Genomic DNA, 18975 nt, shown 5'->3' on the forward strand with positions numbered 1-18975 from the left:
GTAAATAGCAGGGTAGCAAGCTTCTGCTTCGTGTATCCATCCTAAATGACTTTTTCCTCCCCTCATTCAATCAATTGATTTACAGTAATCAATTCTGTGAATGAATAAAAAATATGCTCCCACTTAACTGGGCAGCAGTTACAAAAAATAGCTTGGCAAGCATTTCTTTGGTTTCTCTACATTTCCTAGTATAAACCTGGACGCCTTATACTCTCTCTTACCGTCCATATTATCGTATTGGCGCAGCTCATGATCCAGTTGGCACTGCTGTTCCTCTAGTTTCAGCTCTTGCACCCTATGGGGTAAAAAATAACAACTGAGAACTTTGGTCATTTATAATTGAGAAGCTCATGATAGTATACAAGATCCACTCTTGAGAAGTCTTCCAATTGATTCTCCCTTTGTTAGTAACAGTCCTCTGTATACTGTCAGCTCAAATATCCATATACTTTAAGCCTCATTAAGAACAGACTATTGGGCATGAGTTAAAGTAGTAATGAATAAGGCATGTCTGCCTTGTCTAACTGGAGCTTCCCAGGGAAAGGTCCTGTTCTCCCTGATACAGCCAATACTTCTGCAGTTTACAGAGGCCTTTCTATCTACAGAACATTACCAGGGGAGTAGTTCGTCTATATACACATGGCAGACTTTCAAAATAAGGTCTGGTCCAGTGCCAACTTTGCATGGGTTCATTCTCAGAATTCCCACTGCTGGTCTGCATTAGCCTCCCAGATGTTGCTGGACTCAAGCTCCCATCAGCCCCCAGCTCATGTCACCAGTGGACAGGGATGATGGGAGCTGTAGTCCAATGAAAGGCTGGTGTATGTCACATTCGGCCAGCTGTATGTGTTTTGTTTCAAATGAGCTAGCTGTTTAAAACCAAGCAAGGAAAGGGGACAAAAATGACTTTTTGAAATGGCTTAGGGGGCTAAGATCTGCTACTAAGTTCAAGAGCAATCTAAGCCCCTTAACCTCCCTTCCCCCCACCCGATTGGCACAGTAGTTCCATTCATGCTGTCTGTGTGACACACCATCTCCCAGCACTCTGAATATGAACTAGGTTGGGTTGTTAATGGCATTCAAGGTAGTGCAGGAGCCAGAAGAATGCCACTGGGGTATCAAGAAAAACTGAGCACTACATGGGAGGAGGCAATCCCAATACTGCACACCTAAATTCAGTTACTCAAGGGTTGCTTGCTGTTGTGAGGACCACATCCAGCTCCTTCTCTGATAGCACAGGAAGGAGCAGCGCTGTGCCAACTCCCCTGTGATCAGAACTGACATGAGTACCAGGTCTCAACAGCTATGAGAGGCAAGGTCTCTTACGCAATCATGAGGTCAGACTCCTCGCACATCAGGCTGTTCTTCTTTTGGACCAGGGAAAGCAGTTGGTTCATCCATTGTTTTAGTTCAGCGTCTGTTCCTGGAGGATAAAGGAGGGAAGAAGTTATCCCGGGAGTACAGCTGCCATTGCATGCATTATCCATAGGCTGCAGCCTCACCCCCATCTCTCTTGGCGGAAGCCCAGGCTCTTACCTCTCTCTTCCCGCAGAGATCGCTCCAGCTCTATTCCCTGTTGTTCAAGCTCTCGGAAAGTCACTTCAATCTCTTCCAGCCTCCTCTGGATTGACTGGAATGCCCAAGCAATAAAGAGTTGGTCAAATGAAGAAAGCATTTCAAAGTGTAAGGAAGAGGAACCCAAGCACGGGCGGATAGCTTCCCAGAATAGCTGGCAGGAACTCTTATAGGGTAGTAGTACATTTTTGGCAAAACCTGGCAGTGCTTATGATTGTCTGTGAAGCAAAAAATGCCTGTGTGTTACATCATTAAAAATCTAAGGGCATGATCCAATCCCTCCGGCACCTGAAACAGGCTATGGATGTACAGGCTACTTAAGACTATAAGCGCAATTTAGTCATTTTACAGTTTCTAGAACATTTCTGCCATTAACTTTCTATGTGCGTACCATTTGCAACAGTTTAGAAGCTATCAACTGTTGTGAAATAACTCACAAAGGATTTATAACTATCACCAGCCCTCATCACGCTCATAAGTAAAGGTAAAGGTACCCCTGCCCGTACGGGCCAGTCTTGACAGACTCTGGGGTTGTGCGCCCATCTCACTTAAGAGGCCAGGGGCCAGCGCTGTCCGGAGACACTTCCGGGTCACGTGGCCAGCGTGACAAAGCTGCATCTGGCGAGCCAGAGCCGCACACGGAAACGCTGTTTACCTTCCCGCTGGTAAGCGGTCCCTATTTATCTACTTGCACCCGGAGGTGCTTTCGAACTGCTAGGTTGGCAGGCGCTGGGACCGAGCAGCGGGAGCGCACCCCGCCGCAGGGATTCGAACCGCCGACCTTTCGATCGGCAAGTCCTAGGCGCTGAGGCTTTAACCCACAGCGCCACCTGCGTCCCGCATCACGCTCATACAGTTCTATAAATTAAATTTTGAAATACTCTATACCATTAGTTGAATGAGCAAAATAGTCAACATAGGGCTTCACACAGAAGGTGTTTCGGCACAGGAAGCAGCACACCATTTCCACGTAACCCAAACATCCTGCACTTGTGAGCTTCAACTGTATATATACAGTCCACAGTAGTTATATACACCCTTCCAGAAGCAGGTCTGCTTGAGATGTTTTTTATTTAAAAGCATTTCTAAACAACAAACCTATTTTAACATCTCTAAGTGGTATGAAAAAATACAATATAAAAACCAGTAAAACAGTATAAAAATTAATTAAGAACCTGGCCGAATCTTCTGGGGCTGGGGCTCATGGGAGTTATCCTCCCAATGTTCTGAAGTGCATCACATTCCAGTTTCAGGAAGCCTAACCTACTTATATGGGGTGGGACATTAACAGGGGGAGCAACTAGGGTACAAGAGGAAAAGTGGGGGAAGCTAAGTGAGAGTTTACATCTAAATTAACAGGAAGAGGGCTCCAAAGTGGAGAAAATAGGTGGTGCATGGGTGATACTAAAGCCAGGAACTGGTACTATCAAGTCAGTGGAAATGGGCTATTTCACATTAGAAGTGAACACTTTTTTAGCCATTCGTTCATTTGTTACAATCCAGCTTGGAAGGGTATATATATCCTAAAGGGCAGATTAGAAATCCATTAAATAATACTTTTTATACAGGTCAACAATGTCACACATCATTAGTCCCGGTATAGGGCAGCTCCCCATTTTATGCAGCAAACACAAGGGTGATTCCCTACCCCAAGTGAATATTTAAGCATTTGTGTACTGGAAACCCTTCCTGGAACAGCTGGATGTCTACACAATGAATTTTCTCTGGGAAATGGTTGTAAAGCTTGGATATATGCAAGCAAACATTCACCACATAAAGCGTGCAGCAGTTTATAATAACAGGGAGAATCTCTAGAGACACCTAACAGCCTCGGGGCCTGAGATGTGAAATAGCAGGCTGCAAGGTATCTGAAGCTTCCGCCCTTAATTTTTGCAGCCCCATTCCTCACTGGGACGATCCCTGTAAAAGTATCAGTGCCCGTCCACCAGCGGAGCATGCAAGTATTACCTGCGCTTTGCAAAACCTTTTCATTTGTGCCTCTTTGGCTCGTCGCATCAGTGTCTTCTTCCACGTTGGATACTGAGGTTCTTCAGTGAAGCTCAGGAAATGCTGCAGCCACAACACACAAGCAAGAATCAAATGAGATGTTTTTAAAAGCTGCTGTCCACCACCTAAACTGCAGCCACAGTTTAAGGCTAGGCTACTGCATACTTTGCAGCTATAACCAACAGTGACCCAGCCCCTTTACAAGAAGGTACAAAAATAAATACATAAGCCCAAGGTGCCTGGTATGACATCACTGGGGAAAAGACGAGTGAATTGTTATCGCAAAATCGAGAGCAACTTAATGCTCAGAGTCTAAGTCTGGCCGACCCTGCAGCTGCAAGAAGTCTTGACAGAGTGACTCACTCTCTAGTCAAAACATGTTGTGTAGACAGGACCATGCCCAGAATGCACAATGGAGAGGGTTGTCTTCAGGGCTTTGTGAGGTTCTTGTTAGTCATCCTTTCAGAACACGGATGTCTGCTGCTGTTCTTACAGACCCCCAAGCCAATTGCAGCCTCCTTGAGGGGGAATTCCAAATATTTGTCTGTGGTCCTTTTCCAGATGTGTGTCATAAATTTAGGGCCTAGCACCACCCATCCAAACTGGGGACAGGGAGGAGCTCCATGGATAACAAGGTACCTACTGGAGCTTCCAACCAGCCACACCACTTGGCCAACTACTTCTGAGACTCTCTTTGTTGATGTGAATTGCTGGGAGTGTAAAAGACTTGTGGCCTGTTGCCAGTGAGATGGAGGAGATGGGGCAATGGGAGGGGTTTGGGGAAGAAAAGGAGAACGAAGACGTGTTGTACAGAGAAACCTGTAGAGTAAGGAAAGAGAAAAGGTGGGTAATAGATGTGGAGAAACTTGTGACAGTATAGGGGGAGAAGAGCAAATGATGGGATGCAGATTTCTTAAAAAATATATAAACACAAAAATTAATAGGCTAGAGAGAGAAAAAGAAGGGAGAAGGTGAGCCTGTTGAGTCAGAAAACAACAAAAAAGGAGCTATGGAGAGGGAGAAAAGTGAATGGGAGAAAAAGAAGCAGAGTTAACAGAAGGGTTCTGAGAGATGCGGTGGTGAGACAAATCCCATGATTTGCTGAAGAGATTATGTTAAAAACCAAAAGAAAATGCTCTTCTGCTGTTAAAAGCAGAGAATTGAACAGTTGGAAAGGACCACAAGGGTGATCTAGTCCAACCCCTTACAATGCAGGAATCTTGCCCAACACAGGGCTCAAACCCATGACCCTGAGATTAAATGTCTTATGCTCTACCAACTGAGCTATCCCAGTTTTGCTATGTTTGGATGTCGTGATGATAACACAGCCCTCCTGAGTTACTTGAAAATGAAAATGGTCCTGAAAGTGCTTTGAGTTGTGCTTGTCTGCTGTGGTGGAATTGAATTTTGGGCTTCTACACTCACAATATATGCTGCAAGATCTTGGCTCGTTGCTTCTTCCTCCTCTTCTTCCTCTTCACTGTCACTGTCAATCTCCAGAGAATCTGTCAAAAAAAGGACAAGAGAAAAATATTTCATTCCAGTGACTTGTGGAATGACGCCATAAATTAAAGGTTGATTTGGGGGCTGGAGTGAAGCTATCTTTTATAGCTAGAGATATCCAAGAGAAGAACTGGTTTTATATAATGAAGTGGGGTTCCTCATCACCAGTTAGTACTGCAGTGGTCTGAGACCCAGAACAAAACTGCTTCATAGAGGCCAGTGGATGCTGGTAGTATAGCCCTTAAACATTTATGAAGCATTAATAGAACACAGCACGTGCTTCCTGTTTTATGGTCTCCAGAAAGAGGACAAAGGTTAAGAAAGATAACAGGAAAGCACAATATGGGAGGGTTAACTCCCATGTCAAAGAACAGAAACAGGTCTGGTAAGCTATGTGAGTTGGATTACGCAGGCAATGTGGAGAATGCTGCTGCCGCCACCGCCGCCGCCACCACCTACTTAAACCACCTTAAAGGATGATGGTTTATTAGAAGACACTACCATGGAAGTGGACCAGAGTAAACAGCTCTCTGGGCCACAATGAAGGCAACTCTGATCTGCTAACATCCCAAATGCTTCCTTTTCAGAAGCAACAAGCTAAATGTTCAGTGTCACAAAGAATAATGTGTTTTAATATGGGATTGCACGGTGGAGAACTCCCATGTGAGCAGGGTAAACATCACACAGCACACACAAATGGATATGTTACTCAGGAAGCCCTGAAGCCATATGCAGCTGTACAGGAAAGAGCACAGGTGACAGCTGAGCATGGCCATTGGCGCTTAGGTTTAAAATCAAAGGTGGGGGAGACATTTCAATGGCTCTGATGTTCAGTTTTGCTGAGGTTTCCTCCAATGTTTATGGTCTGCCCCAAACTTTTGGGATAAGGCATATGATATATAAATAAAGCAACCTTCTGAGATGCTGCTGAAGCTGGGTTCTTCTATTTTCATATCTGGAAAGTGAAATGAGGCTGATATTGGACTCAGTCGGGATAACTCAAGCTTTTCCAGGGCTGACAAGCAAATCTTTTTCTTTGGGAGATTTCCACACTCTTTCTGTTCTAGTTTGGGGCTCTGAGCAGTTGGCACCTTTCCAGAAAGAAAAGGATCTGTATCAGTTCCTTGAATTCCTGTCACTAGTCTGTCACGTGTCTCTTCTTGGGACTGGCTGCCAGTCCAATTTTCTGGTTCAAGTCTCTCTCTTTTTGGACTGGCCCTATTTCCATCTCTGCCTTCGCCTACAACCTCTGAAGCTAAACCAGCCTCAGAAACAGAGTCCCCCAACTTCTTGTCCACCTCCACTAATGGTTGATGATGTGGATGCCAGGATGAGTTCATAGTACAAGAGCCTCCATTTACTCCGGCTGGGAGTAAGCTGTGGCCTTCAGCAGCTGATTTATGAAGTTCTGTAGGTTGACCTGTTGGCAGCTGATCTTCGAAAGACAACAGGTTCTCATCCAGGCTTGGTTGATATGGACCCTTTTCCATCTTCTTGTCCTCAGCAGCCAAGTCCAGAGTGCCTTTGTCTGAAGGAATGAGGAGTTTGGAGGAATCCTAGGGAGACAAAAAAGCCAGTGTTCCAAGCAAGCAAGTTGCAAGGCTAGAGCCCATGAGCATGACAGGAAGTAACATAATTACTAGGTTAATTATCAGCTAGGGAGTTGCCTTGCTAGTCAGCACCAAATGCCTCCAATTCTGAAAAGGCATCCATCCCACTCACCTTATGTGCTGCTATGACAGAGGCTGTGCTGCTAGGTGTAGTTATGTCCTTGGAGGTAGGACAGTGCAGCATGCAGTAGAAATTACCTAGGAGTAAAATCAAGACAGCCATAATCAGGTAGGGTATGTTGCTTGCATTCACCTGACTTGCCAATAAACATGACTGCCAGGGCAGATTCAGATACCTCAAGGAGAATAAAAGCAAATGGTGCAAATGAATCTTGATATGCACTTGCAGGAAGTAGAGACACAATGCAAAGAAAGGCAGCCAGTTTGGATTTCAGAGAAATCAATGCCCCCGTCTGCACTGACGGCTGTGCCATTCAGGCTAACCAACTGCGTCTTCTCAACTCCACTCACCATCGTCTTCATTGAAGGCGTAATCCCCCAGCCGCAGTGTCGTCTTGCAGCGGTGACACTTGAAACAGCCACGGTGAAAGAAGCATCCCTCCGCACTGACTCGCTCCAGGATGTACACACGATCTCCGCAGAAATAGCAGGCATCGCTGCTCCTCACCGAGGAGGTGACAGGGCTCTGCCAAAAGACCAACACCTTTAGGACCACACGTTCCAAGTCATCTTGTGCTTTGGTTTCAAAATACATGGTTCAACCCAATGAGACACATTAACAAATATCCACAAGTTGCTGGACTACAACTCTCATGATCCCTGAGCTCCGGCTGGGATGATGGGAGTTGTAATCCAACAACATCTGGAAGAGCCGCTGGTCCCCCGTCCCTGGTAATGGTAACAGCTCTCTGGCCTCTCTGCCTCCAACATCTAGCGATGACCTCACTCCATCCCGAGTGAGATAAACATATCAGGCAGCATTACAAGTTACATTCCAATGTCTTCCTCCAAGAAAACAGCCTCAACAAGACAATGGCTACAAGGTCCAGCAAGTCGTTCCTTTCCATCAGATAAGAGGAAGGGCGGGTTTGAGTCTCGAGAGAAGAGAGCTGCCAGGCTCTCTGCCAGTATGTAACTGCAGCAGATGAATGCAATAAAAATCTTCGTTTTTTGCCCAGTGACATCTGGCTTCTTCCAGGCCTAACAGCTGTTTCAGCTTGGCTTATGCATGAGAGCTAGCAGCCTGCAGCCTGATACAGGGAGGAACATTTAGCAGCCGCCGTGAGTATGTGCAAGTGGTCAGCCTTCATAGGCAGCATCCAACCTCCGCGCAACTGTTATTTGCCTCCAGTGTATCCTACCAACCAGCCAGAATTGTGGTGCAACGTTTTGTGTGAAAAGGGAGGAAATCCATGTTTCTTTGAACACTTAAAAATAAATTTGTGATGGGCCACAGCAAAGTTCAAATTGGAACTGAGTCAGGGTGGGATTTCCCAAATGACATTTTGAGTTCCAATTTTCACAGGTGGAATTTGACCCTTGGGATCAGTCTTTGAACTGCAGTCTTAAAGTTACATTACTCGTCTAGCAGTTGCAGTCAATAAACTGCATGCACTGGATTTCCCATCATGTGTTAAAAGGTCAGAAAATCTACAGAGTCAATAGCAATGACTCAAATAAGGAGGGTTATGGAGTTTCCTTAAATGAAACTCCCAGAAATACACACTGGATTAAAAAATTGAATTTTTCAGAAGCAATGAATTTTCAGAAGCAATGAATTCCCATCACTATTCTGGACCCAGACATATTTAATGTTAACTTCACACATAACCAGATTCCTGCAATGAAGGCATTTCCATATAGAAATTCACAGGAAACCCAAAATGTAACCATAACGTGTGAAGATGCTGCACTCAAAAGAGTTCCCCTCCGCCCCCATACGCAGTGGGAAAATGCAGATAGCTAAAGCTTCCCAGCAGGCAATGAAATACCACAGGAGTTTGGCAGATTTCATGTTCATTTTTTTCAAGCCAGTATCTTCTATGTGGAATCGTCACATATGACATCCTCCAAAACTTGTCTAGTACCAGATGAACCTCTATGTGCAATGGCAGCAGAACTTACCCCAGCCTCTTGCTTGGTCTTTTTGGCTTGGTCATCCACTGCAGAGCTCTCCTGCAATCGAAAATTATGACTTTTGAGCAGCAGAAAAGACAGAAGGCCAAAGACACTTTGCTCCTGCAATAAACGTAACCCCCACTGCCCGCCCCCCGTCCTGTGCTTCTTACTAGGGACACCTGAAAATGGGGAGGGCTAGAGTGACCTGGGAAGAGATCATACCAGCTGCCAAAGGGCCACTAGCCAGCACATAAGGCACAAACAAACACACTGCTGGGAATGTCTGGTGATGGGCTAGCAATGGCTGTGGAGAGAGACTCACCAGGGCACGTTTACGTGAGAGAGAGAGACTTTTCTGAAGCTTGCTGAGGAAGAGGATAGCTCCCTTGGTACCACGTGTCGACAGAATCGTCGAACTTTTCTCTTCTGGTTCTGGAAGAGAGAATGCAGTGTTTAGGGAAGCTGCCAGATACTAGTCCATCTAGCTCAGGACTCTACTGTCTACAATGACTGTGGCAGCAGCTTTCCAGGGTTCCCTGAACTACCTGGAGATGCTGCAGATTGAACCTGGAATGGCCTGGGAAGAGTCCCCAAGGACCAGGCAGAGAGGCCTGGAAGCAAGGTTGCCCACTCCCCTTGTGAGGCTCCCCTTGTAGGAGAATCCCCAGGCCTGGGTTCCTTGGGACTCTCTACCTGGAGAGCTCTTGAAGGCATCATAAAACTGGCTCAGATAGGTGATCAAGCCAAGCCTCTGAGGTTCAGACATCGAAGCCATTTCAGTGCTGGAGAGGACCGGAGGGATCCCTAGCTCTTGCTCTGCCACGTCTAAGGCCAGCTGGTTGTTCCCAATGGGGTCGTTCTGGTTGAGTGCGTTGACGTCTCTAGAGAAGGAAGATACAAAGTCAAGGTGACTGACAGGACTTAGCCCAGACTGAGAGAAACTTTAACCAGACACCTGAAGAAGAAGGTGAAGTGTGTGACGGTTTCTTTAAAAACGATAGCAGCACAACTCCCAGCTCATGCCAAGCTGGCTTGTGTGAAGCAGCTGCCATGTGCGTTACTGGGCACCAGGAGGCAGTCACACAAATTATGTTTCACTTTAAACAAAGCAAGAGAACCACACACAGCACTGCTTCCAGTAATGGGATGTCAGCCAGCAATCTTCCCACCGCTGTTTTAACAAGCTTGCTCCCATCTCATTTCACTATGCAAGGACAGGAAGACTCCCTGCTTCTCTTAATCACCAAAAACAGGCAAATGAAATGTCGCTGCCATCCTATCTGGCAGGCAAGACTGTGAAGCAACAGACTCCCAGTTTGGGGAGTCCGTGGAAGCCGCCCAGAGTGGCTGGGGAGGCCCAGCCATATGGGTGGGGCATAAATAATAAATTATTATTATTATTATTATTATTATTATTATTATTATTATTATTATTATTGCCATTAACCCCCTGAAACACCCTCTAGGAATTGAGAAACATGCAGAGACTGCTTTGTGGGTGGGGCAGGGGACCTTTTTCAGACTAAAGACCACACTCCCTTCCCACAGCCTGGGTAGAGTGTCACATGGCAGTGGCAGGCAGGGGGACCAGCAGCAAAAGTGAATAGAGCAATTAGTGTAAATTCTATCTTTGTACAGTGGCTGGTTTCTTCATGCCTGCACCTCCCTCTCTCTCCTCCATCAAGGTAAGTGAGAGGCCTGATCAGATCTTAAGACACATGCCAGCCAGGCATAGGGACTCAAGGAGGTGCAAAATAAAGGTGTGGCTGAAGAAAAGATGTTATGGGGAAAGTCCCACAGGAGAGACCTGGAGAGATGTGTTTGGCTCCTGGGCCTGAGGTTCCCCATCCCTGCTCCGTGGCAACATAAACATGAGCAGAGGCATCTTTTAAAGTCACATCTGCCTTTATGCTCCCCCCTTTCTCCGTGACTGGTAAGAGAGAGGGAGGAAAGGATGGTTGCTGTGGGGAAGAGGCTAGAGAATTGGTACCTCTCTAGATCAGCAGAGCAAAAGCTACCTGCAGGCCACAAGATCTTCCCATGCCTGGCCTAGCTTGACCCTGGCATCTAAGGCTCAGTGGGCTCCCTTTGGTTCTGAACCTCCAACACAAAGGAAGGCTAGGATGGAAGCGTTCAGCTCTGCTTTTCTGAAGTAGAACTCTATAGAGTAGGAGAGGTTCCACTTACAACAAAGGCAGCAGCACCATGTGATGATTTCTAGAGGAGGGGTGGGGGATAGATGCTGAGCTTCCCAAAATGGGAGCAAATCACCAGGTCTGTAACGGAGATCCCTAGGCTGACTAGATCTGTGGCTCACACACACAGCTTCTATTCCAGCATCAAATGGCAACTTGCATGTGTGTGTGAGCCACCACAGATCAAACTTCTTGCAAATCTCTGCATATCACTTTGTACACAATACATTTCACTGCAGTCCGTTCACACTCTCAGCTGTGTTATAAAGAATCAAGAAATAAAGTGATGTACAGGCATATATGGACTAGCCCTTAATTTAGGCCTTTGGGATACACAGTTTGCTGAATGTGTATGTGTGTGTGATTTAGAAAAAAGCACTTAGCCACAGAATGAGTTGACCTGCACAACAAATTTTTTCTACAAATGGACAGTATAATCACTCTGAAGTAGCATTTCCTGAGCAGTACAGCAATGGCTAATCGTTATGCCTTTAGAAAGTTTGCCTCTAATGTGCCCATAAGCATTCCCTCCCTCTGGCAAGGCTCACTCACAGAAGATCTGGTCGGAAGTGATGTATGAGGGCACACAGGGCCAGGCCACTTTTCCAGGAGGATGTGAAATCTTCTACCTTGATGCCACGATAATTTGCTGTATTAGTTTGACACCAGCTAAGCAGCTCCTCGTAGGCTCTGTTGGAATCTGGAGAAGGGTGGATGAAGGATGATGGAGAGGAGAGAGGGAAAGAGCAAACCAAGCTAAGGGTACGTGAAAAAGAGACACTTGGTCCAGTTCCCAAGATGTACCTAGTGACAAGCAGGGATTGGGAACCTTTGGCCCAATCTTCTTCCGCCCCCTCCCCTGGGGGCGAACTCTAATCTTCTGACGTCTTGATGGCATCAGATGACTTGATGGATGAGCAGTCCAACCCATCTAGCCAAGCTGACCCGCAGGAAAGGGGTTGGCAAAGCAGCACCCAGCAGGACTGAACCCTCCACTCACCATTCCCTGCTTGGGCTACACTTGTGAAGCAACACCCAACTGGATTGAAAAACACCTCCCACCACTGACATCAGCCAGTTACATCAGATGATAGACAAGTGGGTATGGTTTGGGAGGAGAAATGGCCTCATGAGTCCAACTGGACCCCCTGGCAGACCAAGATTAGCCTGTGGGTCAGCGGTTTAATAGGAATTAATAGGATTTCTGTAATGCACAGTACCTAGTCTGGCAGCATATTGGGGTTTATTGTCTGAACTTTTCCTCCTCCATCAGAGCTCAGAAAAGGGGAAAAGCCTAACACATAGCTACCAACATAGATGAGACTGTGTATGTGCTACTTTAGGATTAGGGCAGACTGCTGTACTCCAAGTCCAGCTAAATAGGGAGCTTCAGCCAGCTTTTATGCTGACAACATGTGACTGCTTTGCCTAAACCACAGCTCTGTGCAATAGGAATAATAATAATAATTTATTATTTATACCCCAGCCACTCTGGGCGGCCTCCAACAGAACACTAAAATATAATAACCCATCAAACATTAAAAGCTTCCCTAAACAGGGTTCCCTTCAGATGTCTTCTAAAAGTTTGGTAGTTACTTTTCTCTTTGACATCTGGTGGGAGGGTGTTCCACAGGGCGGGTGCCACTACCGAGAAGGCCCTCTGCCTGGTTCCCTGTAACTTGGCTTCTTGCAGCGAGGGAACTGCCAGAAGGCCCTCAGTGCTGGACCTCGGTGTCCGGACAGAACGATGGGGGTGGAGACGCTCCTTCAGGTATACTGGACCAAGGCCGTTTAGGGCTTTAAAGGTCAGCACCAACACTTTGAATTGTGCTCGGAAACATACTGGGAGCCAGTGTAGGTCTTTCAAGACCGGTGTTATATGACAGGAAGAACAACCACCAAAGTATACTTTGCTTCCATCAAAAGCAGTACAGCACAGGGCTAGCCTGGCACCACTGACCCTACCCTGATGCCACACAGGAACCCACAACAATCACATTACCATCATCTGCACCGCTGATTTACACATCAGCATGCAATAGACTTCTAACAACATCCTTAGCTTGGAATCCATCAACGCACAGCCTAAAAGCTGGGTGGAAGTGAATCGGAGAAGTCTTCCTAGTAGCTAGCACTCCATTTCTAACCAGAGTGATAGTGAACGGGCAGGTCACATTATCTCCCCACCTCCTAAAACACACAGTTATTTGCTAACCATCACAAGGGCTATTCCATAAGCAGAGCAAGGCCAAGGGGAACAGACTGGGCTATGGAAAACAATGACACTGTGGGAGGAAACATGAGAAAACACAGAGAAGAAACAAGAGAGCTGTAATTTAAAGAGGGAAGGGAGAGCCAGAGGGACAGAAATGCACACACACACGTAAGAGAAGGCAGAAAAACAGTTCAAGAAGTGAAGAGCGATCGGTGGCATTTTTAGTTTATTTCATAGAAAGCTGGGAAGGAAAATGCTACAACTGGAGCAAAATATAACAGATAAACGCCCTCTCCATTGTTTAAGAACTGGGCAGCAGGGGATTTTTCCCCACAGAAGTGATAGTTTGGGAGTGAGAGATTGTGACAAATGTGTGTTTCTCTCCTGGGAGATGACTAGGAGTTTTTACACCCAAGTTTACATCAGAATAAAAGGGAATTTCACTGTGGAAAGATTTGGACAATCTTTCTCCAGGGGACCTTGGCATGCCTGCAGTGAGGCAAAAATACGGCAAGGCCTTAGTTCTGGACTTCTTGCCAACCAAGAGGCAAACCAGCCCCAAGACAAGTCAGCCATGTTGCACAGAGCTAACCAAGTTACAGTCCAGAGTCAACTGGCTGGCTGACTATAACAGACCAAAGTTTCCTCAATCCTATTAAGACAACTGGATTCTGCTACTCTATTATGAAGGTGTATGCTGTGTGCTTGTGGATCATGGGAATATTGCCCAAAATGCAGGTGTATTCCTGGGATGTTTTTTCCCCCAAAGGAATATCCTGAACCAGTTTTCTTCTGGGGTAACAAAATTGAAGCACTTCCAGAAGTGGAACCGTAGAGAATGGGTGGAGGGAGAAAACGAATTGCAAAAAGGACTGAGATCAGAGAACAAAAACCCAGCAAAAAAAGAAAGAAAAAGATCTCCTATATACTAGTAACAATCTGCTGACATTGACTTGTGGACTCTATACACTATGCCAGAACACTTGAAAGTAGTCAGCCTTAACACTGATTCCTCTCTGCTAAGAAAACCTGCCTTCAGAGACTATTTTGCAAATTACAGACCATTGAGCAAAGCCAGACAAACATCTGTCTGGGATGCTGCAGGCAGTAGGTCTCTTGTTCCAGACTCAACTGAGTCTCTCCCAATTTTATGTTTAATCTATGTGCAGAGCGGTGTGGATTCTGCACATGCAGAACTGAGTATCTCCAGAATCTCAATCCTCATTATTTCAAAACAGGACATTTCTAGCCTTTATGGAGACAAAGGAAGGTTTGAAAAATGTGTCAGCAATGTCTGGATGGTAAGAGCTGTTCAACAGTGGAACAGGCTACCTTGGAAGGTGGTAGAAGTTTTAAAACAGAAGTTGGATGACCATCTGTCAAGGTTTCCTGATGCAGTGACTCCTACACTGCAGGGGTCTGGAAGAGATGACTAAAACTGGACTTCAGGGGGGGGGGAGGTATATTGGTGCCTTGCCCATATCTAGCAAAAGTGGAACTCGCAAAACAACTAAATATATACACATTGCTTCATTTTCTTACTACATAAGAAGCCACCCTATTCAGCTTTCATTGTCACAGAATCTTGGTTTGTTTTGTTTTTAGCAAAGGCAACATTGTCTTGTCTATGGAGAACCAGGAACAGTCTGTTAGAGTGAATGCTTGGGATCACTCTTCCACATCCCAGTTTGAAAGACAGCAATATTGACCCAGATATTTGCTGCTTGGGGGTAAAGCAGAGTCCTAGGGAAGGAAAAGCAAGCAGAGAGGTCATATGGGTAGAAAAACAGAAGAGGAGGATCTGCACTTTGTTGTAGAGAAATCCAGTTCATCTAAAGGGAGAGAACAGCGAGTATGAACAAGTGTGGAGGGGTCTGGTACTGGTTTTCAGGTGGATCCATGCAACCAGTAGCCAGGGGAGAACATGACCCAGACTTGCCTTTGCTGACTATCTCAGGGCTGCCACGACTTCTTCCTTTCTTCATATCCATTTCAATTTCTCCTGTCACATACAGATTACGAACCTGGAAGCAGGTGCACCCAGTTATTTATATCCTATCACTGACCACAGCTTGGATCCAGAAGAAGACCCAGCTAATTCCCCAGGTCTGCAGCTGCCGAAACGCTTCCTGTGTGGCCCTTAGCATCCCAGCTTGGAAAACACACCACACCCCATTACTCAGAAAAGAACAGCCTTCAGTGCCAGAACAGCACAAAAGGATGTCTTGCAAGTCTCTTCTCTAAGCTCTATTGCAGCGAATGCCAGCGTTCTTATACATTTCTGTTACTTTCGGAACATGGCTCAGGGACGTGGCATGGTGCCAGTGTTTAAAAGCTGCAAAGAAGAGTGCACGAGGCAAAGAGAATCATCAGAAAACTGACAAGGAAAAGGAGGAGATATTGTGTTCTTCACCACCACCCTATATGTATAGCGATACCTGAGAGGCCTTGATGGCTTGGAGGTTGATGTTTGGGTACCGCGTAGTAGGATCAATGCTGTACTGACTGATGTTCTTGTTGGTGTTGTCAGGTGAGGTCTGCGACAGCTGCTGATATATGCTCTCCCTGCATGGAGATTAAGCAGGAATGTCCCCCTCTTAGTCCCTCAGCACCAAGATACATTGTGTACATGGCACTCACAGCCTTCAGCATTCAGGAGCCTTCAGGCAAAAGAGGAAGATCGACATGCTCTCACCCTTCTCATCTTCACAGCAGTCCCTCCTCACCTCTTGCCTGGGTCTGTGGGGTGAGCAGCATCAACAAGTTCTCCTGCACTCTCAGATTCCCACTACATCAGACAGTTACACCCATTCCATGCTCCAGGTCAGTTACTCAACAGCCCTGCAGTCTCCTAGATGATGCTGGGAACTTCCTGAGGTTGGGCAGCAGAACAGAAAGGGGCTCCACCAGCTCACTCACTTGCCTGTGTGCAGTTCCTGGTGTCTTATGGCTACCAGGCTAGGGCTTAAAAGACTGAACAAGAGAGCATGAAGCAAAAGACCCTTCAGAAAAGACTGTCTATGTATGGTTCAGTGGGAGAAAACTGCCCAAGGCTCTGAAGCACTACTTCTAGACAAAATAGGCAGTCCTGGCTCACTGTATCAATAGCTCTCCTCCCTACATTGAACGCATAACCTGGAACATCTATAGACCTCAAGATACCACCACCATCGCCAATCACCCCTCCATCACTGTGGGCAGAGAATGCCCCTTCTCAGAGTGCTCACCTCTCAGCCAGCACATCCAAAGGGGGCATCCCCGAGGCCCATCTTTTCACCATCCAGGCAGCATCGAAAGCTGCCAGGAACCCTCTGCCCACACCAGTGCCCAAAGGCCAGAATGGCTGGGAAACAAAAAGAGAGAGAAAGAACAAAGAGATGTTTTGGGGTCTCTTAGCAAAATGAGTCAATGAGATACAGCAGACGTTGGCCAGCAGCTCAGCTGCATCAAAAACGCAGCAGGAAATAGGGATTCCAGGGTGATTCTGGCAGTCGTGGTTAATTCACAGCAGCCCCTCTGTGTGCTGCATGTTGTTTTGGCAAACGTTTGCACTGAATGGGGGCCCACTCCCCACTCACACCAGGTGTCAGCTGGCTAGCTCTGTTTTGCCAGATAAAGGGGGCTGCATAGTGAAGTGAATTAGTGCAAAGGATAAAGTGCTAGATCAGAGACAGCAGGTTTTCCAGATGTTGGATGAGCCCTCCAAGCTAGACAAACAGAAGGGCAGGGTTATTTAAAAAACAAAAACAAACAAACAAAAAACCCAATGCATATGGTCCCCAGGCAAAAGGTTAGCTTCAGGCCTCACAAAATCCAGGGGCAGATTTGCCTTCAAGCCCAGATAGTCAAGTAACATGGCTCCCTGCTAAGTCCAGGTGAAAGACAGTCTGTCTGAGAAATAAGCAGATTTAAAACAAGATAGCAGGTTGCTTAACTTTAAAGAACATTTCAGCTTTCAACACATTTTCTGCAATGGTTCCCATCACAATGCATAAAAGAGGAAAGTGTTTTTTTTCTAATCAGCACAGCATTATTTACTGTAATGCAGGTTTATAAACACTCATAGAAATCAATGGGAATGAAAGCTTAGCCAATGCCAGAAAAATCCCAAAGTAAAGCTCCCATGTAACGCAGTTACAACAAACTTCACACAAATTGTTTAAACCTACATTTCCCAACTGACAGCAATTTTTTAAGATGAGAAAGCTTTTAATGAAACCCTCTCCAGTTCTGAACCAGTAATAATAATAATAAAACCAGCATGAGGCAAAGGACCCCCGGACGGTTAAGTCCAGTCAAAGGCAACTATGAGGTTGCAGCGCTCATTTCGCTTTCAGGGCAAGGGAGTCGGTGTTGGTCCACAGACAGCTTTCTGGCTCATGAGGCCAGCGTGACTAAACCGCTTCTGGCGCAACAGAACACCATGACAGAAACCAGAGTGCACGGAAATGCCGTCTACCTTCCCGCTGCAGTGGTACCTATTTATCTACTTTCACTGGTGTACTTTTGAATTGCTAGGTTGGCAGGAGCTGGGACAGAGCAACGGGAGCTCACCCCATTGCACGGATTCAAACAGCCAACCTTCAGATCAGCAAGCCCAAGAGGCTCAGTGGTTTAGACCACAGCACCACCTGCTCCCCACTGAACCAGTACAATTTCAAGGCAGTGTGTCATGTGATTTTTCTGAACAAGTAGGTCAGTTCATATGGACAGATAAGTGAATGAGAACTGCAATCAAGGATGGTTGAGATGCACCACCACCATACCCACTCTCCCACTGTGAAAAGGACTCTGTCCATATGCTTGTTGTGGTCTCATTATGGGGACACTTACCTCCACCAGGCAGTCCCCCACCAATCCAATGAGCAGCTTGGCACCATTGCAGTCACGCACCAGAGCTGCGTTGTCTGAGCGGCTCATGCAGGTGAAGTCGAACATGTCAACATCTGGGCGGCTGCGGTGGTTCAGTGCAAACTGCAAATCAGGCAGCTGGTAATTGGTGGAGAAGTTGGCAGCTTCCTTGGCGTAAGCAAGAAGAGCTTCTTGGTTCACATTCTCTGGAGACAGCAGGCTCTCTATGTCTGACTTGTCCTAGAAATGAATGGAGACCAAGATATCTTCCATAGCAATAGTAAAAAAATCTTGTTGGAATGTGGCAGAGTTCAAGATTACGGGTGTGTCAATCAGCTCTTGGCCTGGCAGGATCTTTCACCTTCAAAGCATGTAAATTCAAAAGATGGTTTGGGGTCGCCATCCCCTCCCACATGGTACTTGCAGGAGCTTCAGTCTCTATACGTACATTTAAGATAACTCCTTTTTTCAGCAGGCTCTGCTTCTTGGCTGTCATGACGAAGTAATGAGTGTCGTCTTTATAGTAGACAATGTTTTCCAAGTCAATGCCTATAATTGTTCAAACACAAGCAGAAGGTTAAAGGCTGGGGGCTGTTTTCAGCCTAGCACTATGCGAAGCTTCCATCAGTGCAAGGACTTCTGCTTGGGCAAAGGAATGTTCTTCTGCCCTCTTCTCCCCCCGTCAGTGGCGCAGCGTGGAGGGTGCAGGGGGGGCCAGCCGCACCGGGCGCAACAGCGGGGGGGCGCTCGCTTGCACTCGAGTGCTAAAATCCACGGGTCAGGGGGCGCAAATTACTTGCCTTGCCCCGGGTACTGACAACCCATGCTACGCCACTGCCCCCCGTGCCCCTAAATCTGTTCCAGGGGTTCCCCCAACACTCTGGTGTAGATTTGGGGGAACACAGGACACACACACAGCAGGAAGAAGAGGAGGGAACTT

General features: G+C 46.5%; 1 protein-coding gene across 6 annotated transcripts in view; it reads right to left on the bottom strand.

Moving 5' to 3' along the window:
• Nucleotides 1–18975, bottom strand: part of MICAL1 (microtubule associated monooxygenase, calponin and LIM domain containing 1) — a 47446-nt gene that overhangs the window by 2104 nt on the left and 26367 nt on the right. For all 6 annotated transcript variants that reach the window (XR_014565770.1, XM_083744930.1, XM_083744928.1 and 3 more), the window contains 17 exons: nucleotides 18484–18584; nucleotides 18018–18275; nucleotides 16412–16527; nucleotides 15623–15749; nucleotides 15124–15208; nucleotides 11522–11669; nucleotides 9468–9655; nucleotides 9097–9206; nucleotides 8781–8831; nucleotides 7167–7341; nucleotides 6808–6893; nucleotides 5999–6641; nucleotides 5008–5087; nucleotides 3544–3645; nucleotides 1537–1630; nucleotides 1327–1423; nucleotides 222–295 (listed from right to left, as the gene is read on the bottom strand). Coding sequence is in view for 5 of the 6 variants with exons in the window: in XM_083744930.1 (XP_083601056.1) it covers nucleotides 222–295; nucleotides 1327–1423; nucleotides 1537–1630; nucleotides 3544–3645; nucleotides 5008–5087; nucleotides 5999–6641; nucleotides 6808–6893; nucleotides 7167–7341; nucleotides 8781–8831; nucleotides 9097–9206; nucleotides 9468–9655; nucleotides 11522–11669; nucleotides 15124–15208; nucleotides 15623–15749; nucleotides 16412–16527; nucleotides 18018–18275; nucleotides 18484–18584 (2535 nt within the window). In the remaining variant the exon portion in view is untranslated. The remainder of the gene's footprint in view (nucleotides 1–221; nucleotides 296–1326; nucleotides 1424–1536; nucleotides 1631–3543; nucleotides 3646–5007; nucleotides 5088–5998; nucleotides 6642–6807; nucleotides 6894–7166; nucleotides 7342–8780; nucleotides 8832–9096; nucleotides 9207–9467; nucleotides 9656–11521; nucleotides 11670–15123; nucleotides 15209–15622; nucleotides 15750–16411; nucleotides 16528–18017; nucleotides 18276–18483; nucleotides 18585–18975) is intronic.

Source organism: Podarcis gaigeae (assembly GCF_964106915.1).
Source record: "Podarcis gaigeae genome assembly, chromosome: 6".
NCBI lineage: Eukaryota > Metazoa > Chordata > Lepidosauria > Squamata > Lacertidae > Podarcis > Podarcis gaigeae.